Here is a 25970-nt window from a genome sequence, read left to right on the forward strand (position 1 = left end):
CCACCTCAAGAGCCAGGGGCTCTTCGACCAGTTCCGCCGCGACTGCTTGGCCGACGTGGACACCAAGGTGCGGGCGGACGGGTGGGAGCGGCGGCTCGGGGGGTCTCGGCGCCCCGGGCTCCGGCAGGTCGGGGACGGGCCCGGCCCGGGGCAGCGCGCTCCGCGCTCGGAGGTGCGGAGCGGCCGCTGGGCCCGCGCGGGGCTCCGGCTGCGCTCGCGGCCGCGGGGGCGAAGCCGGAGCCCCGTGTTCGGCGGGGAGCGTGGGCCGGCCGGCCGTGCACGCACGGTCACACACACCTGGTTCGCGCAGGGTCTGGCAGGGCAGCGTTTAACGCGCTGCCATCGCCGCAAGGCTGCGGGAGCGGCTGCGCCTGCAGAGCACCGAGGGGGTTCGACGGGGCTCCCAGCTGTACTAGCCTGGCCAACGGAAGGATAACCAACCACTTATACAATCCTTCCAGTCCAATCTCTGCTGTTGCTTTCTAGCCTGCCTACCAGAATTTGAGACAGCGCGTTGACAACTTTGTTTCCAATCATTTGGCAACTCATACCTGGAGTCCTCATCTCAACAAAAACCAGCTGAGAAATAACATTAGACAGCAGGTTCTCAAGTAAGTGACAGTTCTGGGGTTTCTCTGAACATGCTTGTGTACTGTGATAGGTGACAAAGGCTCTGGGTTAATGTAAAGTGGGCTGCTTTCTTCGAAGAAACATCTGAAAAAGCTTTTTTTTTTTTTCCCCCCTCTCAGTGTTTAAAATGCGGTATTACTTGAGGTAGTAACTCACCATCAGTATTAGTCAGAATTAGACTGGAGATGTTCTTTGATCTGATCCAAGTTTATGCAGGGGTGGAAACCTTGATTTTGGCTTGGAATATAACCCTCTAGCTAAAGGGTGCCTTTACTTTCTGTTTTAAAGAGGTATTAATAAAACTGCAATTATTATGTTTTAAGGAGAAGTATGTGACAAACTAAACTGCAGAGTACAAAGCTAAAGTCACAAAACAGAAAAATTGTTTTAAATCTAGCTGGGCAGAGAAGAGGTTTTAAGAATTGCTTTTTTGTTAAAATTATGTCAGACAGTTTAGCTTGATATTACGTTATTTCATGGAGATTCCTCCAGTCTTTTCTCAAATGTTAGACTCATAGCAAACATTAGGAAATTTCTTCAGAGTACTATGAGTTTGGTTATTAAATTGGATTAAGCCAAGGATTTGGGAACAAACTTACTCTGTCACGCTGTGGTGGTACCGTTGATAACTTGTACTGAGGACTGTTTGGTTTGTAGGGAGGGGAGCAGTTTTCCTTATTAAAGAAGCAATGAGGACAAGAGGTAGCATACATCTCACATAAGACTACAGGAGTCTGTTCAGATAAGCTTTATAGCTGTGGGTTTTCTTTTTTATTTTACTGAAGATTAAGTGTATTCCATAAAGCTGCAGAACTTGCCACCTTATACTGGGCAGAAAGTAACTTAGGGTAGTGATGAGTGGTTTAGTAGTTATTTATACCTCATGCCTTCTATAATTCATCTCTTTATGCTGTGGAAATTGATACTATAGGGTTTCTTCTAAATTTCTTGCACAAATGGTTTTTGCAGTTAGATAACACTTGTAGGTGTAACCAGTAATGATGTAACAACAGGCTGCTTATTGTGTTAATTCTGTGTGCTTGGACTGTTTTGTTTCTCTAGCACATTTTTTCTTATGGATAAGGCACAGGCTAAATTCATAGCTGTAGGGATGCTCAGAAAACATTGGTGCTTCATTGGAGGTTCTCATGAGTGTTTATGTCACATCTCAATGATCATATTTCATTACTACATTCTTGGAAGCTAATTTTTCATACTAATTTATGTAACTTTGTTCCAGGTCTGGAATGTTGGAATCGGGAATTGACAGAATTATTTCTCAGGTTGTGGACCCAAAGATCAACCACACATTCAGACCTCAGGTGGAAAAAGCTGTCCATGAATTTTTAGCCACATTGAATCACAAAGAGGAGGCAGGCCCCAGTACATCTCCAAGTGAGGAGAAAGCAGATGCTTCTGTTACAGTACAAGGTATTCTACCATTTCTCTGAGCAGTCTATTAACAAAAAAATGGGGTTTGAGAGAGCAGAATCATTGACTAGGTTTGCTACCACCATAACACTGTTACTATCAATATTAGCAAGGTGAGCTCTAGGCACTGTGCCATAGCATTTGTCTCTTAGTCTATGTATAAAGGTAGAAAGCAATAGAGATGTCACCCTGTTATGACCACATCACTCTGTCATGAGATTATGAGGGATCAGTTTACTGTGGGGAGAAAACTTGGTCTCAGTATTATAGGATCAGATAAGACATAGCTGTAAGAGAAGAATGATGCAACTTTCTTGTTCATTGGTAGACAGGGAAAAAATTACTTAATAGACAGTTACGTGTGCCGTTGCTGTGTGCCATAAAATTTGGATTGCTAAAGTCCTAATATTACCTGTATTGACTTCTAAACGCTCCTGCAGGTAATTGTCCATTCTTTCCTATTCTAAGAGACTCCACAGCCATCCATCTATTCGTAACCTTTATTTAAATCCACCCTTTTTCCTGTGAAGTGGGTTACTAAGCCAGCTGCAACTCTTAGTGCTAGTCCGGTTAACTCTTAGTCATTCATCTTCAGAACTGATTCTGAGATGACAGAAAAGTGATAACATAGTTCTGATAGTCCTGTTGTTATATAGTCAGTATGCTGAGTCGATCTTCCGTGACATTTATGGAGATACTAGAGGTGTGAGCTACTGATTTCCTCCTGCATTGTGTGCATATATGTAGAATATTATTGTATATGTATATATATTATCCAGAGTCATCATCCTACTTAGGATGTTGGTAAAGTTGAACAAGGACTGTGTTCAGAATGTCCTTGCCATTGACAATCCCCATGTTCTTTAGCACACCTCAGGAGCAGTGGTGTGTCACAGAGCAAAATGAATCTCTAGTAATCGTAGTGTTTGCCACAAGAATGCAACTTCTTGGGAGTTTTTTGTTTGGTTGTTTTTTTTAACCAAAATCTCTCAAGACAAAATTTGTCAAATATTTTAGTTAATTATAAATATTTTATAGAGAGTGCTTATTCTGTTTCTTTTCACTTGTTTAATGTTCTATCTCAACAGAATTACAGAAACTAGGGTGAAGTAAAACTCTGTTCTTTTTTACTATTCAAGGTGTCTCTGCTACAGCTCCAAGTGCTAATGTAGCTAGTGATGCAATGTCCATTTTGGAAACAATAACTTCTCTTAACCAAGAAGCAAGTGCTGCCAGGGCTTCAACAGAGACCTCAAATCCCAAGAACAATGACAAATTTGCAAAAAAACTCTCATCTCAGCAGAGTGTGGATGGTAGCACTGATAAAGAGAGAAATGCGGAGGACTTGCCAGACAGAGAGAAAGCAATTTGTGACCTTTCTGGAGAAGGGGCTGAAACACTTGCAAAGTGTGAAGATTTAAATGAGCTTCCCTGCCAAAGTGAAGAAATAAAAATAACAGCAAAGGATACTAATATTTTGACTTTTACAAGTAAGGATATTCAACAGGAAAGTGAAGAGGTAAAGAGTAAATTACTGGATAAATCTGACAAGAAACCAGACAGCAGTGAAAAAAGTGAAAGAAGAAAAGAAAAGAAGGAAAAGCTTGACAAGAAGTCTGATCATTCAAAGAAAAGTGATGATACTCCAAAGTCAAAAGAAGAAAAGCAAGCAAAAGAGTCGGAACCAGTGAAACAGTTATTTCCAGAAAAAAATAGCAATAAACATAAAACAGCTGAAAGCACTAAAGAAGGTATGGTATGGGCAATGCTCTTCCTCAAAATGTGGATAAGGAGTAAGGTTTTTAAGTTTATTCAGGAGCTGAATTAGAATATTTGGAATCAGTATGTTTGGAATGTAAGTTTTCTGGTAGTTGTGGCAAACTTGTCTGCTAGTGACAATTGGACTCTTAGCTGAGGTACCTGAATTAGGAATCAGATGACCTTTGATTCCTCAGGTGTGTGATTGGTCATCTTAATCTGGCAAGTTCTCTCAATAATTTCAGTCCTCATTTAAAGTTCGTAGTTCTTCCTCAGAGTGATTTTTGTTTTGAGTAAACCAGAGTTAGCCTGGTTATTTTATTAAGGTGTTAAAATTTTATTTTCTTATTTCTAACTCTTAACGTAGTTTTGTTCTTAGTGACAAAATTGATGTTTTGGTAAGAAAAGTTTCACAAACTCAGTGTGTTGCCTTAGAGCTCTTTGTTTTTACTTTTTCCTTTGCAAGAAAATGCGTTAATAGATTCAGATATGGATGTACTCAGTGACATCACGGTCAGCTCTGTCCATACCAGTGACCTTTCTTCCTTTGAAGAGGAGAGCGAAGAGGAGCCTGTAATTTCTGACAGCACTGAAGAGGGGGAGATCACATCAGGTGGTAAAATAATTACATTGTTAACTAGCAATAAGGAGTATGTAATACTTTTGTTGAGCGTACCATATCATAAATTTGAGGGTTTGCAATGTTATACTTACCTGTAAGAGAGAATTTGAATGCGAACTGGATAGTGTTTGTGCAGTTGGAAAAGATGAGTAGTGGATTTACTTTTTGAATATTTTTATTCATATAATATCGTTTGGTATATTCTAAACATTCTAAATATTTTTTATGCTACAGTATTACATAGATGAGAATCGCACGTAATGGTGAATGTCACTGTTCTGTGGGGTTTCTTCCTCTCCATTCTGCCATGAACTTGGTATAACACTGGAGTGCTTTGTGACCCCGAGGTAGTGGCTGTAGCTGACTCTGTACATCAGGTTGGGTTTAGAGCTTTAGTATTCCGGAAGTTGGCCACAGTAGAAAGAGCAGCAATGGATCTAGCTTTAAAAGTTCAGAAATACCAAGTTGCTTCACTGAGTGTGTTGCCTTTTTGTGTTCTCCCTATCTAGGACAGACTTCCAACTGATTTCTGTGGTTAATAACACTTTCCACTTTATAATGCAGAATGCCTTAGTACCTGAATGAGTTCTCTCTAGTATGCTCACAGGTTACCTTTTCTGCTCTCAAAATATAATTTAGAAGCACTGAATTACTTGTTCTCTGGCTTTGGTCTTACTTTGAAACTTGACAGATTATGTTCAGTTATGACTATTTATGAAACGAAAACAAACCTCAAGTATGTTTCAGGAATACAAATAATTAGTACAGTATTGCACTATTTCTAGTAATCTTGATAGAACTGAAATAGATTTATTTATATTTACTTGATTAATACTTATATCTGTGTAACCAACAGTGTGTTTCGTGTATGTATTTCAGTAGGCCAACTACTTTTTACGTACTCAAATACTGTACCGATATTTTTGGTGTGGGGAGAATTATAATTTAATACATAGCAGAAATTGTATTGACTTCTCATGCATAGCTAGCTACTAAGTACTGTATGTAAACGGGCAGTGGGATTACAGGCAAGAGGGTAAACCCAGTTGTTGTGTCCTGGTTTATTACCAGGTTTGTGTCATGCAATTTTTTGGCTGAATGATGCACACAAACACATGAATGTACCTTTGATTTTTTTCATAATCTAGTGATATTTGGATGCTAAAAGGGTTTAATTTTTTAACTGTTTATGGTTTTAGAGTAAATAATTGTTAATACATTCTGAGTAGCTTTGCCTCCTCAAAAGTTATGTTGGAAGCACTGCCCTAATTTATCAATATATCTCTATGCTCACTAACATTTCTTTAGATGAAGAGGAGAAAAACAGTCAAAGTAAGACAAAGCCCCATGCTAACGAGCTGAGTGACGGGAAAGCCAAGCCTGTTCGCCATGCTTATGTTCGCAAGCCTTTCCTGTACTCCAAATACTTCAGTGACTCTGATGATGAACGAACTGTAGAACAGCGCCGTCAGTCCATTGTAAGTCTGCGGTTTTCTGCTGCTCACATTCTGGTCCTAAAACTTTTTAGGGCAGAAATTCCACTTCTGGTTTGGTGGTGGTTTGTGTGAGGGGGAGTCTTCTGTTTCTTCTCCTTTCAGGGATTTTTTTCCTCTTGTATTATAGCTGCCCTTTCTTCAGGTTTCCATCAGTATGGCACAGTCTGCTCTCCAGCACAGCACTCTGCTCTGCTGATTATAGTTTGAAGGCTTCTGGCAGTGAAAGCAATGACAGTGTGTTCTCTCTCTTCCCCTCCCCCCAAAATAAAATATGGATGAAAAAAGTAACCCATATGTACCTGCAGCCTGCCTTCAGTGGGGTTTTTAGTAGATCAGGCTTGTGTTGAGTACTGGAGGCTACTTCATTACACCAGCTCTTTACATAGTCCTTGCTGACCATGAAATCAGTAGTTTGTAGCAAGTCTGCAGCCATTGAGAATGGAAACAGAGATTTAAGCACATGCACTCTGTTCTGTGGCAGAAGGGCCAGCACAGAGAAGAGGGAGCAGCAGTTCTTTTAGATTTTCTCCTTTGGCCGGGTACATATTTTATACACATGTATTATACATGTAACATAAATATATGTTGTGTATATATTGTATATACATACAAGTAAAACATACATTCTTTGAGAAAGTCTCATAGCTTCAGTCTGCAGTCTTGATTGGCAGTGAAATTCTGGAACTCAGCTAATTTCGCCTCACAAAAATATTAGAGTGTTCCATTAACTTTTGTATGATTTCTAAGGCGTATTTATGTTTTTGCTGGCCTTAAGCTGCAGTGTTTTGTTTTCTATGGGGTTTAGACTTATATTTATAGTCAAAGAACGTTCTTTGACCTAATGTTAAATTGTTCTCCATGGTTTTGTATCTCTAGGCCAAAGAAAAAGAAGAAAGACTCCTTAGAAGACGAATTAACAGAGAGAGACTCGAAGAAAAACGTAAACAGAAGGCTGCAGAAAAGACAAAATCCCTAAAAACTGGAAATCAGAATGCTAAAGGTATGAGAAGAAGAACTGTGAGTAGCCCACACCACCCTGCTCTCACTTATTCTCCATAGAATAAAACATTCAGCTTTGAATAATGGTCATACAAGTCTGTAGTCATTTCCTTCCCTTAGTAGCCCAACATCTCAACAGTGATGTAACAGAAAAAATTATAATGCAAAATATTAATACGGAATTTCTTCTTCGCTTTTTCATATATCCATTACACTGCTTAGGCTCAATTAACACCTGTATAACTGCTATTCTCTGCTACATTTTAGTACTCTCTGTACTGTTTTGTCATGTTTATAGCTGAAACACTAATAAATTATGTGTATGTATTTCACCATTTGTGTATTATTTTAGGAAAAAGTGGCTTGCACTTAGAAGAACCTTCATCAAAAAGTGTAGAGTCAAAAACTACTGGTACCAGCATTAAGGATGTGCTTAAAGAACAGAAATTTTTGGAAAAAAAAGTGGCCCTGAGCAGAAAAAGAAAAAGGGATTCAAGGTACTTATTATTTACTCAATAGGAGTTAAGGTTTTGAATATTCGTTTTTGCAGATTGGAAAGGTTCTTTTCAACTTTGTACTTAGCCTTATCCATTTTAACAGTTTTCTCTTAAAATATTTGCATAATTTTGTTACTAATAAACGTGGAATTCAGGCAGAAAAATTATAGCTGCTTAAATACATGGCATCTCAGACTGCAGTAGGAGTCTTTATGTGGCTTTTCACAGAATGGTATTAAAGGCATGAGAATGGAGACCTTTTACATGTTTGTGCATCTAGTAGGCGAGTCAAGTTGGCTTCATCTTTAGATTGATGTTTATGTAGATACGTACCTTTGTACATAACTGTCCTCATTCAGGTAAATATGGGGCAAGGAGAACTCTGGCACATTTTACGGGACAACAGCAGTACAAATGTCATACTAATACTGCTTTAAAGCACTTGTATTCCGGGTATTTTTGAAGTTGATATATAATTTTACAAGCAAAAAAAGCCTGGGCAAATTGGTTAGAAGTTTGGTGATCATGTTCTATTTCTGTATTTTTAGTGAGCATTTCTCTCTTGTGCTCAGCTCTTGTGAAAGCAGAAATTTTACAAAGTAATGTTAGACTGGTACTGATTGTTCTTTATTAAGTTGTCCAAATACCTATTTCAGGCATGCTGAAGATAGCTGCAGAAAGAAAAATGAGCCATCTGAAGAAGATTCTAAGGAAATGCAAAAGACAAATGAGGTAGGTGTCTCTTAAAAATAAACCTTACGATCTTCCTTTTAATTCTAATAGTACTCTTTCATATGTCCGCACCAAACTGCATACAATTGCATTTGTTCTCACTAGTAATTTTTTCCCTGCCTGTTCCTTCAGTTGTATTAGTGATCTGACATCACTGTAGTAATGTTTTTTGAATTCCAATAGCCACTGAAATATGGTCTGTATATTCAGTGTTGATGCATGTCTAGTAGAACCTGAGATGCAGTTTGAGCCCTAATCTGTGAAGTATGCTGGGTTTTAAAGAAAGAGCAGTGTTTTTTATATGCAAAGACTTCAGCTTGATCTGTTTAAACTTCTCACTGGAAAGTTAAACTGACTGTGCTCCAAACACAAAAGGAAATAAAATTTTTATGGCAAGAATTCTATGAATAACACTGTTTAAATTAAAAAAGGTGGAGGTTCAAGTAGAAGTCTAGATTTATTTTTTTTAGGTCTTGTTGTGGTGTTTTGTTTTGAATTTTTAGTTACGGTTTTGTTCTACCAGACAGCATAATGGTTATTTGAAGGAACTTACAGAGTGCTTGAAATTGATTGTCTATTCAAAAATCAATTTAAGTCATTTTAGAAAAATTACCTTATGAAGAAAAGATAATAAAGTTCAGACAGGCTGCTTAAGGATAACTTCTTTTGCTTTGGATTTTTCCACAATAGTAGATAGTTGAAACTGGCAATTTTTGTTTTCTGACTGACTCTATTGTAGGTGAATTTTTATTACAACGTTAAGTGTATTCCCTAGCGTATTGTTTTTTTCGAGAGTTTGTGCTTGCCAGTTCTGTTCAGTCACATAAGTGAAGGAACTGTGTAATATGTACTTACATATATAAAAAAATCTTTTTTGTAGACTTGTGAAAAAAATTCTTCCAAAGAATTGAAGCACAATCATGGGAAAAACGAATTCTCTAAACAACTTAGAAGACTTTCAGAATGGGGGCATTCAACTGAGGAAAGCAAAAGTGATTCTAAGGCAGAAAAAGAACATAAAAGAAGAACCTCCACTTCTCTTCAGGCTGAAGGAACTCAGCAGGACAATGAAACAAGGGATCCAAAAAAACAACTGGATAAAGCAGAAGTCAATAGTGAAGAACCACAGAAGCAGAAATCCATATTTAAGAATGAAAAACACCCCAAAAAAGATACTGACACAGAAATTCAACATATGAGAAATTCTGCCAAAAAAGAAGCCAAGTCTTACAGAGATAAAAATGAGAAGGAAAGAACTGCTTTAGAAGATAAACTTTCTTTAAAGCACAAATATAAAGGAGATGGTATTCACAAGTCAGGTGAAGATGTTGAACTTCATTCATTTGAGAGAAGTTTGAAAGGAGAGGATGGTGGCCAGAAACATAATCAACAAATAAAGGTTTCCTCAGATGACAAATGTGAAAGAAAAAGTAAACACCGAAGTGAACGGAAAGTATCAGTAACAGGAAAGGATGGAAAAAACCCTTCTGAATCAACCTTAAAAGCTGAAGAATTACTGAGGAAAGAAAACAAAAAAGACAGACATCTCTCAAGGGCAGAATGCAAGACCAAAAGGTCCTTGAGTGATTCTAAGCCACAGAAGGATTCCCTAAGTGCCTCAAAGCAACCTGCTTCAGCATCACATAGAAGAAGCGAAAGCTACTCAGAAGATAAACATGAAATAGAATCAACTAACTCTGATAGTAATGTAAAACATGAAGATGGTGTTCATAAAGATAGACGAAGATCTAAGAGCCTTGCAGAAGACAAGATTTTGTTAAAGTCCAAGTCAAAGAGTCATAATAAACAGTTCAAAGCATCTGAAGCAGAATTACAGGAATTAACAAAACAAGACACTGGACAGAAACTAGACAAAGATAAGAGCCTGGAAGACAATGATTCAGATAAACAACACAAATCCAGAAATGAAGATAAAGGTTTGGAGGATAGTGGTGCTGAGTTTGAGCTTGGAAGTGGCCCACAGTCAACTCAGGGATCACAAAAAGACTTTAGTCACAGAGTTAAGTTACATTCTGGAGAAAAAGGCTCTGTAAAAGAGAAGTACAGAGGTGATAAAGATTTAAGTAATTCCAAACTAGAAAGAAGGTTCTCTGCTGAAGGTCATAAAAGCAGAAACTTAAAGCACAGCAACAAAGAAGTAAAGAAGAAGGACGAGAGCATCAAATTGGAAGATAAAGGTACTAAAGAAATGGACAGTGGGCATGAAAGATTGTCAAATGTCACAGTGGCAGTGGATAAGAAACAAAGCAAGAAGGTATCCTGTGAAAACAGAAAAGGCAGTTTATCAAACCAAGATTTACTTAAGGAGGAAAAACAATCAGCTAGCACAACTGAAAGCAGCCAGGCTCCAGCCCCTCAAAAGGCAGCTATGAATCATGATGGCTTGCATTCTGGTCATGCGGAAGAGCTGATGGAACTTGATTTGAAAAAAACAAAAGCACAGGAAGCATCTAACATTGAAGGAAAAAACATTCAAAACTCTTTCCAAGCCAGAGATGCCAAGTGTGCAGTAAAACAAAAAGTATCTCGTTCTGTTTCAAATAAGGAGTTAAAACACAGCTTGGCAGATCCTGAAGCCTGTGAATCGCAGTTTCTGCCTGCAGCTGAAAAAACTGTTGAACAAGAAGATACTTCTAATAAACAAGTTGGTGCCTTAGACACTTTGTCCAAAAAAGCTTCTATGGCTCAAGGACCCAGTAAACAAGGGGCTTCTAAAATGAGCATTGTGGATGAAACAAGTGGTAGAACCTTAAAGAATGTGGCCAGTAAAGATCAGGCTTCAAAAGATAGCAGAAGACCAAAGAATTTAAAAACTGTGATAAATTCTAATTCAGATGATGTTCCTTTAGCAATTAATTCTTCAAGGGAAGATGCTGCTGATGCAAAGTCCATGGATATGGATATCTCGGATTTTACAGATTCTTTAGGTAGTATGTCTAAAGAATGCCATAATTCAGATGGGGCTTCCTTATTGGAAGATGCTTTCCTTTTGAAGAATGATACAGCACAGGTTGTATACATGGAGCAAGATAGTGCAGGGCCAAGTTCTGTCATGAAAGATGATGGTGACACCACCATCATGGCAAACAGTATAGAAAAAGATAATGAGGTGTCCCGGTCTGGTGAACAGGCAGTGGAAGACGGTACAGCTGGGTTATGTAGTCAAGATTACAATGAAGCAGCAAAGTCGGAAAGCTCTCAAGATAGGGAGTTAAAAAGAAAAGAGGAAAACTTGTTGTCTAACATAACTGAAGATCGTGGAGATGTAACAACAAAAGAACTTACCCTAAGAATAAAAGAGGGAGAGTGCTTGAATACAGATCCCTCCACAAAGGGAGAAAGAAGCACAATGGATAGTGTGGAAAAAAACAAGGTGCATGACACTGATTATATGATCCAGTCTTCCTCTGTTTTAGTGCCTGAAGGAGTTCCTGAGGAAACTTTCAAAGGCTCTGTTATTGCCAGTGGGCAAGAAGGGACCAACGTGGTTGGCATGGAAGACAAAAATGAAAGTAATGCTGTAGGTACCAGTGCAGGAAGTAGTAAACCTAGTTCATTGTACAGCAGCCTACAAAAAACTCCAGCCACTGTGATAGGAACTAGCACAGAAAAGATCACTGAGAGCACTGCAATGGCAACTAGTACAGGAGGAGAAAGAGCTGAGGGTGCACCACATTCTGAAAAGGACAGTGATGCTACAACCACTTGCTCAGAAGAAGAAAGTGAGGTGACAGTAATCTGCACAAGCATAGAAGCTGATGAAGGTTTCACAACAGGCGTATGGGTAAAAAGTAGTGAGGGTTGCAGTTTCATCACAGGAGCAGATATTGGTGACTGTACTGTTGCAGCAGCTGAAGAAGGTGGTGGCAGTGTTGTCACTGAAGGATTAGCAGAAAGTGAAAGTTTCCTAACAAGTACAGAAGGAGAAGAAAATGGTGACTGTACCATGGTTGATGCAGAAGAGGGTGGTAAGGATTCAGTGAACCCAAGCAGAGTAGAAATTGAAGACAGTGTGAATAGTGCTGGGACAGAAGAAAAAGATGACGCTGTGACTAGTGCAGGCTCTGAAGAAAAGCGAAATACCTCAACTTGTGTAGATACAGGCAAATTTGAAAGTTCTGTGTCGTGCTTAGGTGAAATGGAGAGCGATGGAGCTGTAACTAGTGCAGGGACAGAAACAGGTGAAGGGTCCACCAGTGGTGATAATTCAGGTGAATTTAGGGGCAGTGTGATAGCTGGCCAAGTAAAAGAACACGAAGGTACTGTGACTTGCACAGGTGCAGAAGAAAGAGGTCATAACTTCATCATCTGCTCTGTGACTGGTACAGATACCCAAGGAGAAAGCGCTGTCACTGGTGAATGTATTGCAGTGGTCACAAACAACAGTGCCATGGCTGGAACTAGTGGTGACAAATCTGAAGATACTATAAATGGTGAAAGCACAGTGACCAGCACAGGCATAACCCCAGAAGATGATGCTGAAATTTCAGCCGTCTGCACAGGGCTAGAAGACAGCAATGAGGGATTTGTAGTTTGTTTAGAAGCTGAAAAATGTGAAAGTCTAATGGACAGTACAAGGGCAAAGGAAGAAGCCAGTATCACTACAGTCAGCGTTGGTCTGTGTGATGATGAAGGTTTTGTGACTAGTACAGGCTCAAAAGAAGAGGATGAAGAAGGTGAGGACATTGTGACCAGTACAGGAAGAGGAAATGAAGAAAATGAGCATGCTTCTACTTGTACAGGAATGGAAAGTGAAAATGCACTAATTTGTATAGGTGCAGAAGAAGGTGAAAGTTCCATTATCTGCATAGTTGCTGAACAAATGGAAGCTGAGTCAGGAGTGGCTGGCACAGATATAAATAAGCTTACTGTCGACAGCATGACAAGTGTAGAGAAAGAAGCTAATTGTGGCACAGACTGCAAAAATTACAAAGGCATTGTTGAAAGCAGCGTAACCAGTGCAAGTGCTGCAGATGAGGGTGCCTTAGCTGCACAGAAAGGAAAGCATGAAGGTACCTTGCTTCCCTCAGATGCTGAGGAGTGTGAGGGTCCCATGACTAGTGCTATGGCAGTGCAAGATAAGACTCAGTTTGGTGCTGAGGACAAACATGATAATGCCATGACTTCCTTTGACAGCAGAGAACTTGATGCCTCTATAAGTAGTGCAGTTCCAAAGGAAGATGAAACTTCTCGTACTCCTTCTGACAGAGAAGTAAAAGTGAAAGGTGATGTCATCTCTACCAGCACAGTGGAAGATGCTCCCTTACATTCAGCCATGGATGCAGAAGAAGGTCCACTTGCTGTTGCAGGAGTAAATGAAAGTGGGGAAAGCTCTATGATCTTAATAGACACTGAAGACACAGTGCCTATGCCCAGCACAGCTACAGAGTTTAAAGAGTGTGTGAATACTTCTAGCAGTAAGCAGGAGAAAGATGAGTGCACTATGATTTCCACCAGTATAGTGGAGGAATTTGAGGCTCCTATGTCAAGTGCAGCTATTGAATATGATGGTCAGCTCCCCTCTGTGAAAACAGAAGAAATAAATGAGAATGCTATGGTTTCCATAGATATGGAAGTATATGAGGTTCCCATGCCTAGTGAATCCAGTACAGGAGGAGATGATAACAGTGGTGATGGGAGTCACCCAACTGCTAGTGGTAAGGAAGAAAAGGATGAGTGTGCTATGATTTCCACAAGTGTTGTGGAAGAACAAGTAATCCTAATGTCAGGTGAAGTCACAGAAGAGGCGATTCAACATACCTCAGACATGGAGTCAAAAAATGAAACATTAATGATCTCTACAAGTACAGCAGAATGTTTTGAAGCTCCTATGTCTAGTGTAGCTATGCAAGATGAAAACAAACTCGGTGCTTCTGAAACAGAAGGAAGATATGAAGCTGCTATGATCACTACAAGCATGACAGAAGAATGTGAGATAGTCCTGATCAGTGCAGCACCACAAGCTGAAAGTCAGCTCATTGTAGCAGGAGATGAAGATGCTGTTCTCTCTCCAAATGCATCAGAGGAATGTAAAAGTGTGGAGACCACTGCAACTGTAGATGAGCAGTTTGGACTAGCTGCTTTCAATGCAGATGGGAAAAGCAAAGGTTCTGTGATTTTTGTGGGAGAATGTGGAGCTCCTGTGCTAAGGGTTGCAACTAACAGTGAAGATCAACACACTGCTTCAAATATAGGAGATAAGGATGAGGGGGCAGTGATCACTCTGAGCGCAATGGACGAATGTGATAGTCTCTTTACCTTTACAGTCATAGAAGAAAGTCAACTTGCTGCTGAGAGTACAGAAGTAAAAGACAAAAGTGAAGAAATTTTTAATACTGCTAACCAGATTGAATGCATCCTATCAACTACAGGCCCCGAAAAAAGTGAGAATTCTTTGCTTGCTATTGGGAGAGAGAACGAGACACGTGAGAGTGGGGCGAGGACAGAATCGGCAGCATCTCAGGCCACAGTAGACAGTGAAATCACAGAAACGGGTGAAAATGCAGTGAACCTCATGAGTGTGGATGAGGCCCTCTGCGTGGAGATTAGTACAGAGACTGCTGAGAGTCCTTCCCCAGAGGCAGGTGAGGACGATGAACAAGCTGAAGATGTTTTGCATGAGGATGTTACATCGGAACTCTCTTGCACAATTTCAGAAGCAGTGATAGAGAGTGAAGCTGTTAAGAATGTAAGCTATAAATTAAACTCAAACGTGGTTTTAGAAAGTGACTTTTCTGAAATAAGGACTCCCCTGCCTAAGACACAGGCTTTTTCCTTAGTTTCTGCAAATGAAGTGACTGTAAACACCAACCACAGTGAAGTAACAATAGAAGCAGAATTAGGGAAAAAAGGGGACCTCCCTTTGTTGCATGTAGAAGAGCTATATGACAGTGATGACAAAACCAGCTTGGTCAAAACAGATGATACTGGCGTTGAAGTTACTTTTCAGAAAAGCAATGCAACCTTTAATTCAGGTGAGGATTTCTTTTTTTTTTTTTTTTTAATTTTTTAGTTTATGAATTGTCATAAATAGATGCATTTTACCATCATTATAGTTAGAAATAACTTGTACTGTTCAAATATACCTCACTTCGTTAGTTGCAATATGGCTATTAATACATTTAAGAGTTGGTGACAAATAAGCATGTGATTTTGGGTGAATAGGACCACCTGAGTTGTGTTGGAAAACAAATATTAGAATGCAAAAAATTACTAAAATACATTGACATCAAGTTATGAGCTAATATATAAAGTGATTTGCAAGGAGTAATTACTGTGGAGCTACACATAGGTTTTCTTTTTAACGTGTTACAAAATTCAAAAAAGTGTTTTAGGAAAGAGGATGCATTTCATTTTGATGTATGTTCATCATTTTAGGAAGGTAACTTCATAGTAATTTTGAAGGTTAAGAGTGGACATCCTTACTCATAACTGCAGATTTTCTCTGGATGATTATTTAGTGGTCATGTTCAGATTCACTGTCTTACACTTAATTTTGTCCTGTGAATACATTTGGAATTGTTCTGCTTTGTGTTACGAAGGAATTAGACTGTCATCCTAAATAAGTATTTTAGGCAAGCAGTAGATGTATATTTTAAATAGAAAATAATAGTATATGACATTAAGTATATCACACACTATATCCAGATCCATTCTTCTAAGCTAACGTTTGAAATGAACTTGCATGGTTGCTGGTTCCTAAAAGACAGTGTAATGAACATCCTACTATTTTTGACCTTGCACCTCTTTGACCCTCCGAAGTAGCTGAAGCACCAATTTTTTTGAAAATTAATGAATTCTGTAGACGCTATAATGAAGTCAAGATTATGACTTCATTATAAATTTTGGAGAAATTAAACTGTAGAAAAATTTGTTTATACCACAGGAAGTGGAATGATGCTAATCAAGTACTGTTTTTAAAATCTTTTCCTTCTTGTGTCTGTCCTTGGCATTATTTCAAAAAGCATTTTATAATGTGGGTTTCTCAAAGATTGGCTTTATTCTCTAGTTCTTTTGATATTTGAGTTGAGAAAGCACTCTCTGCAGATTCTGGGATTTTAGGAATTTGTCTAGGAAAGATTCCGATCTAGTAAACTTGAAAAATGTTATTTATTGTTTATACAAGAGACAAACATGAGCTGTGGAAGTGTAAAATGCTACACAGTAAAGTATTCCTATCTCGGTGCTTGCCTTAATCCTTGTTGTCCATTGATGTAGCTTTTGTAAGTACCAGTGGTAATGGTACTTATTCCGTGAACAGCAGCCGTAATTTAATCACTTCACATGCAGCATTGGTGAATTATCATGTTATAACTATTTGTTTAGGAAAAGCTGTCTAAACAGGTTTCTGAAATAGGTTTCCAAAAATGCTGTAGAAGTCGTGTGACAATGCTGTTGCCATGGCCTGTTTTTAAGATGTTGTAAGCATACAGTTTTTCCCCTGGGGAATGAAATGGGAAGGGGTTTTAAGGTATTTTGAAATCTTATTGATGCTAACAGGAGCTACTGAGTTTTCAGTTTCTGTAGAAATTGGACATTTTCAGTGATTGTGGTTCTAGAGCTGACAGATTTAGACCTAATTGTCACTTAAAACAAAATATATCCTTAGTATTAACTCTTAGCTCTGCATTCATTAATACAGAGGTAGTTTGCTGTTTCGAAATGGTCCAAATGGTCTAAAAAATCCGTTGGTGGTTTCTTTTTGGAAGAAAAGCAGGAAGAAAAAGCCAAAGTTAGAATTCATATGCAAGCAAGAAAAAAAGCCAAAGTCAGAATTCATAAGTAAGCTGTGGTAAATCCTGATACCCCATATTTTCCAAGCCTTTTGTATTTAAGGAAAACACAGAAGTACTTGTGTTCCTGCAGATGCCAAGCTGGGGTTTTATTGAGCTGGTTTGCTGTAAACAGACTGGTGGTTGTTTCTGTTGTCCACAGGAAGGGTTTAAATTCATGTGCTGTATTCATGAGGTAGTACTGAGAAACAGCATTCTGCTATAGCATGAGATAAATGCATAATGTAATCTGATAATTTTAACATATTTGTATTCCATTAGGCAATGATGCAGCCTTACCAAAGTTGGCAGAAGAACTACAAAGTACCTTGAAAACTGGCAAGGTATTTATGTTATTTGAAAATTTTTACTGTGCTGTTTCTTGCTTATTCATACATCTTGCTAGGGTTTCTTACTGTACCTTTTGATTTTTGTGCAGCAAAAGTAGCATTTAAACTGGAGAACTTTGAAAGATTTTTGAGATTATTCAGCTGTAGTTTTCTAAGCAGCTGGCATTTAAATCGTGGTCTATCCATGTTATTCTGTGTTACGAATAATTCCCTCCTTCAGCCAAACTTCTTCTGTGACCGTGACATCCAAGTTTGGTTTTTTAAAAATTGGTTATACTGTGTACATGTTGCTTGTGATAGTGCTTGTAAAATAGCCATCCACACACCAGCTCTTAGAGCTGGCAGATGTTGGTTTAGTTCTTTGAACCAGTAAACAAACCTACACTGCTGTTCATTGCATTGCATCACTTCCTGGCCACTCTTGAGACTCTCACATCTGCGGTGTGTTCGAGCAACACTTGCTGCTGTTCTGTTCTGATAACTGCAGCCCTGTCACAGAACAGTGAGGCACCCTGGATAATGCAGGGTGTCTGGGCTCATGGTCACCTATAGCTTGTGTAAGACCAAAGCTGAATCTGTCTGTGTGTTTGGGCTGTGATCCATAGTAGGCAGGATTCCACATGGGTTAATTCCTTTTTCAGATGCAGGAGTGCATCCACATATTTTGCCAAGCTCTGAGAATAAGTTTTCAAGGGATAAGGTGGTTCAGAATCTCCCAAGCATCTGTGAAAGGGTGGACTTCAGGAAAGCTTAAATCAGCTTCAGTCTGGTGGGATTTATTGATAAGAGTTGAATTCCACTTGAAAACAGCTGTACTGTTTACCAGCATAACAGAGTTGTAGAGTCAGTATAGCCATAATGTGGAACTGTTATCTGCGTTTACAATGTTTGGATCAGACTTAGGTACACTTAGCTCCATGTAGCATTATTTATGCAATAGTAACTTTGAGCTGATCTGCAACTTCTTTTTTTTATTTTTAAATCGCAAGCAAACCTAAAAAATCCACCCAAAACACAAGTTGAAGGGAGGTCATTGTACTTCGTTATACATTGCAGACCTCTTTTTTCCCTGTATAGGTGAACATTTCTACACTATTGCTTGTGTTTGGAACTCAGAGTAGGTGTTGCACCTTGAATGCCTGGAATCTGCTTTTTTAAGCTAACCTCTGGTACTAATATTAACTCCAAGGTCAAATCTAAGTTCTGTACTATTGAACTTAGCTCTGACTATTCCTTCTTAATATATGTACTATCTTAATAAGAAAGCTTTTGAAGACTTCTATAGTTTGTGATAAGACAATGTTCATCATGATACGAAGGAGCAGAGTGAGACATACTTGTTCTGAATATATGCAATATTTGTTTCTTTTGATTTTGTATTTAGTCACAACAGCCTGAAAGTGCAAGAAGTGAAGAGGGATGTGTGGATCTTCAAACTAAAGAATTGCAAAAAGGTGATTTTTATGCTGATAGCAACTTAATTTCATGCTTAAGGGACTATTACTTATGACGGGATGGTTGCAGATTTGTTATATGTGACATATAAAGGAATTGAAGAAAGCCTTCAGAAATCTTTAAATGTTTCTAGTACTTCAAGGGGGGCTTGAATTTGGTTTGTGGGAAAGGAGGGTCAGAATTTTCTTCCAACATGATATGCTGAAAGTAGGAAAGGATTTTATAATTTAGGATTTTTTAAAAAGTAGACTGCTAATATTCTGTTTAAAATCAATAAATACAGAAGAACATTTGTCCAGGAAAGATACAGAAACTTCCCCAAGGAATGGCTTTCTTTCTTACAGATTTAGAATATCCTGGTTTTAGGGTGTTGTGACAGGCCTTGTGAGGATATAAAAATAGTAAGTACTGTATGACAAGTCACAGAGACTTTACAGAAAATTTCTGTTGTTTTTTTTTCTTTCTTGCTCTCCAAAAGATTAAAATATTTGTGGCCATCCACTCAAATTTGAAGAGCAGTTATAAGTAGGTAATCATCAACTTAGGAACCTCAATTAGTCAGCTTGGATCTGTGCTCAGTAATTCCTTTTCCATGTACTTTAACTAATCTTCAGTGGGACCAAAACTAAAAAAGAATCCATTCTTTCCAAAACCAAATTATGCGTTGCAATTGTTTGGCTTTCCTGTTAAAACAGAAACAAATGCCTGCTTTGTGCCCATCAAATGGGATGGATTTTGTGCTCCAGATGCATTACAAAGATGTTTATAACACTACCAGATGAGAGCTAATCCTCAGTTATTGAAATAACAAGCAGAACTAAAATGAATCCCAAGAGGTACCAGCGTTACTGCTGCTTATATTGTCTGGGGAGGTTAAAGATGCATTTCCTCTTACAGAAATGAAAGCTCTTACAGAAATGCAGCTGAAAGCCTACATGCTATGAAAGGACACACTGTTAAGCTCACTTCTAAATTTTTAGACATACCAAATAGGCATACCAAAATAGTAATTTACCAAATGAAAAACAAAAGTAGCAGTAAGGTGAAATATGAGCATTGGTATAAAACTTTGTAATTCTTGTTTTTACTCTCAGGGTAGCTCAGATTCATATTCTTGTTTATAGGGTGGTGTGTATTCAGCTGAGTGGTAAGAGGCATGCTCTGCTCACAAGAAAGCAGATGTAAACCCTGAGAACTGGTCAGAAGAATGTAGACTTCAGGACAGCAGATCTAAAATTCAGAAAGGTTTTTCTGTATTGTGAGGTTTCTTTGAAGTGCCTTTAAAACTCTGCCACTTCCCATCACTCAGTCACGCAGATAGACAGTACTTAAAATGTGCAGATTGAGCTAGCTGAGATTAATCTTGTTTCTTGTAAAATGTTTAACAAAAATCCATTTGTTGCGTAAATTATGTTGGGTATGACACATTCTGAAGACTAATGCTTTGTAGGTCTTGGTAGAGAGGTTTTTTTCTCCTCTGCAATAATCTCTCATATATGTATATATATGCATGCTTATATACATACAGCTCAACATACGTAAAAGGAAGTTGTTTAAAAGACAAATGTGCGTCCTGTCATGAATATGAACAGCAGACACAGTAGTTTAGTAGTCCAAGATTCTTTGGAATGTAAACAAATCATTGCTGTTTGAGTGGGTAGGAGCTAGCTCTTCATTTGACACTGCTTTAAAAATTGAAAGATGTGCAACTCAGCAGTGTAGCTGTGGAAGAATTGTTGCTAAAACATGTAGATTTAAGAAATGAGCTACAAAATATATAAAACTATGTAAAAAAGTGGGTTTATTGGATTTTAGGTTTATGTTCTTACTGTAGCTAAAAGGAAAGTTGCTTGGAATGTTTCAGCAACTTTTAAAAATTAAGATCTTAATTCATCGCTTTTATGAATCAGATATTAAGAACACCTGATAGAGCAGCTTCTTTATAATTCTCTTTATGTACTGGAAGTTACGGAATTCTTTCAAAACTTCAGACCACTCATCAACTCTCATAATTATTTTCCCTGTGTTTGTGATATGGAAGACTGAGGCTGTAGTTCATCAGAGTATAGTAGAGTGTAGCAATTGGACAATTTCCTTACATGCATTCTATCAGATACAGATCTCACTAGTACAATTATGCAAACTTCAGTTCTCTGAAAGCATAATGTTACAGCATAGCTCAATCACATTTTACTTCATCCCATGATCCAGTATCTTAGACTGTGATAGATGAAATTCTGATTCAAATGGTAGAACTGTATTTGAAATGTCAAAGTCACCATAAATTTCAAAGATGACAGCCCCTTCATTGCCTGTATTTCAACCATAAAGTGATTCTTAGTTATCCTATGCTCAGAAATTCATATTCTTGTTTTGTTTTGTGAGTATATTGTTAAAGAGAAGATTGGCTGTCTCTTATTTCCAACATTGAAAGTAAGTTTTACATAGTTTCAGGTTCTCTAGAATCCTTTCAGGGAGGTGAAGTAGAGGATACTGTGATACTTTGCTGTTGTTTAGCTTTTCTGATTGTGTTGTAATTATTTTTAATAGATATGCTGCAGAGAAATACTCCTTTAGAAAGAGAAACTTCTCATGTAAGTTCTTAGTTTTTAAATTTATTCTCTAAATCTGTGCTGCTTTTCTCATACTTGAATTTACTTCTATTTACATTAAATATTCTCTAAAGGGAAATATTATTTTTGTATATGCAGAGCCTATGTATACTGAGACTCTGCAGCTGTGTAGGTTGATGTCTAATTATTCTTTATAATCCGCCAGTAAATAAATCTTGTATTGTTGTTCCATAGTCTGTGACTATTTCAAGACTTAACTGGCAGAAAAGATAAGCTTGATTGATCTCCATGACAGTAGAGGAAAAAAAATAGGGATTATTCTTGGAGGTTTTGATCACAATTAGAAACCTATTTTAATGCAGTCTGAGGTCTTTCAGAAGAACTTAGACTTAAGAGGGATAACTGGGAAACTTGCAAATGTAAAATGTATCTTACGGAGCAGAAATGATATTAAATACGGGTAGCAAGCTGACATTGTTTGTTGTTGCTTACACTTGAGTAGTAAATTTATTTATTACTGTATTGAAATGCTGGTTGGCGACATTTCTATTGTTCTTGCATGTAGGAAAATGTCCTTTAAATCCAGAAATATTTTGTGTGATTTACTGCAATGAACTATTTTTAAAATGTGTAGTAGGGTGCTTAATTTTGAGACTTTTTCTGTAAAAATATCAGTCAGAAATTCTGAAAATACCACAATACTGAAAATATGATACTTTGTGCTGTTCTGTAGTAGTAATGTTACTTGAGTTCTAGGAATAAATTCCTTTTGTAAACTGCTGCTTTCCATTTTTAATGTATGTTGTACTTGAAAGTAGCAAGTCGAGAAAAGTTTCTCCCTTCTGTGTTTATAAACTTCATGGAAAAAAAGAAGTTATCTTTCTTTGTGTTTTGTGTGTAGGTGGAAAACTTGGCTACCCAGGTAACTGAAGAACATAGATCTAGAGGAATACAATGTGAATCTTCAGAAACAATGGAGAAAGAAAAATGTAAGTGATACAGAAGTACACAAATTTGTGCAAAGCTTTTCTGTGGCAAAACCAAGTTCTACTGTGGTTAGGCCATAAAATGGTATTTTTGAGAAAAGAATGGTATATAGGAAATTCCGAACTCCAAAGCAATTTATATTCCCAAAACAACTTCTAATATTACAGTTAATATATTTGATAAAAATATTATAACAAATTTAATTACTGCACAGAAGAGCATTATAGTAGTTTTTTCAATCTTAAGTGAAGAAACATTTTTGTTTAGAAAAATTACTAGTTTTATCCTTTTAAAGATAAGGAGCTGATCATTGGAGGAAAATCTAAACATTCAATAGACTTTGTGGGGCTGGATGCTTCCTTTTCTTAGGTTGGAAAGAACTACATTTTAGTGTAGCCTTTTATTTGTCTGGAAGCAAAAGGTGAGAAGAAATTCAGTCCATTGAATGGCATAACATTTTTAAATTAAGTTTAGACAAAGTTAACATAGAAATAAGTTGGGCATTTTGTTGATATAGTAATTACAAGACTGACAGTGTAAAATCTCTTCAAGCTCTGGATTCAACTTCTTTTGTCTTTTCAGCATCAGAACAATTTAGAAAAAGAGTTAGTATAATTAATAATAGCATTTTTTTAACAGCTTATTCTTCTTCTAAGAATTTTGATTTGATGAAGTGAGTAATTAGAAGTCATGTATTCATTAGTGTCCCACAAAGCATTAACTGCTTTCCCTGTCTCTGGGTGAGTTGAAGTTAAGGTTGATGTTCTATTTCTTGATGTGGTCCCACCAAATTTCAATTTTGGCCTTGTCTTTAAAAACAGACAAACAAAACAAACCACACCTGTAACATACAAGAAACATGTAATTCTCTTTTGTTATTGTGTTGTCTTCCCTTTTCAAAGAGTGGTTAGAATAACGATCTGTTCATCTGTAAGTAAGATGCTGCTTTTCAGACTTTTGAATCTCAGTAATAGTGAGCTGGTATAAAAGTGGCATGAAAAGATGACAAGTGCAGAAGACACTTTTTTAACATTTCAGTTGTCACTTGGTTTTACAGGCAACCAGCTGATTGCTCAGGATGTGCTAAAAGATGATGAACAAAGTCAGTGTTCCAAAATGAAACCTGATAACATTAAGGTATTTTCCGAGAACTTCTTTATGTTCTGCAATTGTAAATAAGATTAAAATCTAAGTCGTCATTTCTCCAGCAATTTATTTTGGGAGGTGTTTCCATAAATAAGCTGCTTTTGCATTGTCTTGAATATAAAAGAACTGACTAGAGAATTATATGTTTCAGTGGGGGAGACAATATAAAAACAAAAAGCGGGGGTCTGTGTTGAATCTCTTTGAGGTATGGAAGGCTGAGAGGACGGAGTTGAACAATAGGTAGGAGCTTGGGATCTCATGGAGCATTTTTGGATCCCAGCTGTCCGGTCAGTTCAGCATCAACATGGACATACTGATCTGAGATCTTCAAGAGGGTATTGCACTTCACTCAAGTTCTGACTTTGTACTGATTCCTGCTAGATCAAAACAGGAATTAAGGCAAAATAGATCTTCTTTTTAGGAGTACATGCAGTATATTTGGGACTGTCTCACCCATTAATTTGTGATGAAGCTTCTCAGCATCAAAGTTTTTAAGATGCAGTACAAAATCTTGATGAGTAAAATAACTACTCATGTATCAGGGTGGGGTAATTTTTTAGTGTAACTGGCAATGATCTTCAATGTGTGGTAAGACATCTTTTCTCTCTTGTTTCAAAATAATGTAGGAAGTTATTTCAGGTGATGCAGCAGAAGTGTCCAAAGAAATTGATGTAACACAAACACCTCCTAGGAGTACTGTGGAAGAAAAAGGTAATTAAACTGCCCATTATGGCAGATTTTCTGAACCCATACTGAATGCTCATTTCATTTGAGTGATTTTTGAGAGAAATTGGGAACTTGATCCCAGCAAATATACTTGCATGTATTCTCTAGTTGATTTCTGCTCTATTACTGCTATCAAATAATGCATTAGTCTTAGTTTCTTTAATGGTGAAAGAAGTTTTGATGTTTCTGCTGTATTACCACCCATTTGCTCCATTACTGCTTCAGTATGTATCTTGGGTAGGAAAACTAATGGGAAATAAACAGGTAGGCAGGCAAATAGCACAATCAGCATTATATGATAAGAACATCTCCTAACTCTGACCACAAGCAAGAGCTGTCCTGTGTAAAAATCCATGACATAACCATCAAATGAGTTTTGTTTGTTTCTGTAGAGAAACCAACCAGAAAAGAGTGCAAATTGCACTGTTGTAATTGACTTCATTGCACTAAAATAAATAATAAAAGATGGCATATCCACATTATTAATATCTGTTTTAATGTTACTTCAGTCTGTCTGTCTGGGAACAGTGTGAGAATCTTCCCTGATGTTAGTTTAACCTATTAATAGCTTTGTTTCTCATGTGAGCAAGATGACAAGTATGAGTCTGTTCTGCAATGTGCTTGTATCCTCAGCTTCCTGTTTCATGGAACATGTGAGAAAATGGAATAGGGGCTTGTATTTGTTGTACCATTTTATAGTATGCCACAATAGTGAGCTTTTGATTTTACCTTAAAATAGGAGACCTTCTTAACTCATCTGGTGTTAGGGAAGCATTTTGGCAGACCAATACACTGTTGCTACAAGGCAAACAGTGTTGATTTCTGATGGGTGTTTTTAGGGAATTTTGGGCTAAGGAATGAAATAACGTTTTCAGTGTGGAGGTTGTGGCTTGTACTACATTTCCTTTGCCTAATAAAACAAAGGTATACAATTTCCTTTCTTTATTTATTTTATTTTGTATGTGTGAAGATGAATTTAAGATTGAACAGGAAATGTCTGAAAAGAAAAAGCGCAGTCTAGAATCAAATGAAAATTCTCCAGAGGTGAGTGGTCTTACTCATGATAACTCACTGAGATAGTGCAGATTCACAGTACTCTATCTTTGCAGTGGATAAGTACTTTGTATTTTGTTGACAGCAATATTAAAACTTGGCCTTCACCTACTAAGAAATAGTTGTGAAAACTTGTTTGGTACTGTAAAGTACCAAGGACTTATGTAGCTCTGTCACAAAGTATAAACTCACAGACCATAAGACATCAATGTCTGATTACCAAAGTAGGACTAACTCCCTTGCTATGCTTAGTAGTACTTACAAAATGTCTAGGAAGCAATTACATAGAGTTGTATTATATAGAAATCATGTTTTCTGAAAACTTTCTAATTGATATGGACAGTTTACTCATTAACAAATATGACTTGGCTTTAAAAAATACTATTTTTGAACAATTTTTAAAGTCTTTATATTATCTCCTAGGCACATACTTGTGATATTCTACAGTATGGGTTGTAAAAAAATGTCTGAACCCTAGAGGTTAAAATTGATGCTGGCCTCTAGAAATAGACACTGATCTCAGAAAGGTGTTGGCTTTCATCATTTGCTTTCTTTGCCTCAAATTTGGAAGTGAAAGAAAATTTAAGGAATACGTTTTTATGTTTGTTCACTTGAGGTTTGAGTCTCTTAGAGCCATTCTGGGGGAGATACTGCTAAACTTCAGTAAATGCTGAATGAAGCATTTAATCTTCCCTTGTATATAAGAGAAAATCTATTATTGGG

General features: G+C 37.5%; 1 protein-coding gene across 3 annotated transcripts in view; it reads left to right on the plus strand.

Moving 5' to 3' along the window:
- Positions 1–6: 6 nt before the first annotated feature.
- The window catches only part of BOD1L1 (biorientation of chromosomes in cell division 1 like 1), a 36715-nt gene continuing 10751 nt past the window's right edge, over positions 7–25970 (plus strand). Inside the window, exons 1-17 of one of the 3 annotated variants that reach the window (XM_042052823.1) lie at positions 7–67; positions 487–611; positions 1871–2061; positions 3201–3812; positions 4286–4432; positions 5750–5919; positions 6814–6937; positions 7289–7433; positions 8090–8165; positions 9046–15160; positions 17240–17301; positions 18692–18761; positions 21313–21356; positions 22237–22324; positions 23380–23459; positions 24095–24179; positions 25165–25238. In XM_042052823.1, coding sequence (XP_041908757.1) covers positions 1878–2061; positions 3201–3812; positions 4286–4432; positions 5750–5919; positions 6814–6937; positions 7289–7433; positions 8090–8165; positions 9046–15160; positions 17240–17301; positions 18692–18761; positions 21313–21356; positions 22237–22324; positions 23380–23459; positions 24095–24179; positions 25165–25238 — 8076 coding nt within the window. In that variant the 5' untranslated portion in view covers positions 7–67; positions 487–611; positions 1871–1877. Of the gene's footprint in view, positions 68–486; positions 612–1870; positions 2062–3200; positions 3813–4285; positions 4433–5749; positions 5920–6813; positions 6938–7288; positions 7434–8089; positions 8166–9045; positions 15161–17239; positions 17302–18691; positions 18762–21312; positions 21357–22236; positions 22325–23379; positions 23460–24094; positions 24180–25164; positions 25239–25970 lie in introns of those variants that run through there. The other 2 variants (XM_042052824.1, XM_042052825.1) reach the window with 2 other exon arrangements.

The sequence above is a fragment of the Corvus kubaryi genome, unplaced genomic scaffold (assembly GCF_017639235.1).
Source record: "Corvus kubaryi isolate FWS band 111438036 unplaced genomic scaffold, C.kubaryi_AGA036_p1.0 split1-131, whole genome shotgun sequence".
Classification (NCBI taxonomy): Eukaryota; Metazoa; Chordata; class Aves; order Passeriformes; family Corvidae; genus Corvus; species Corvus kubaryi.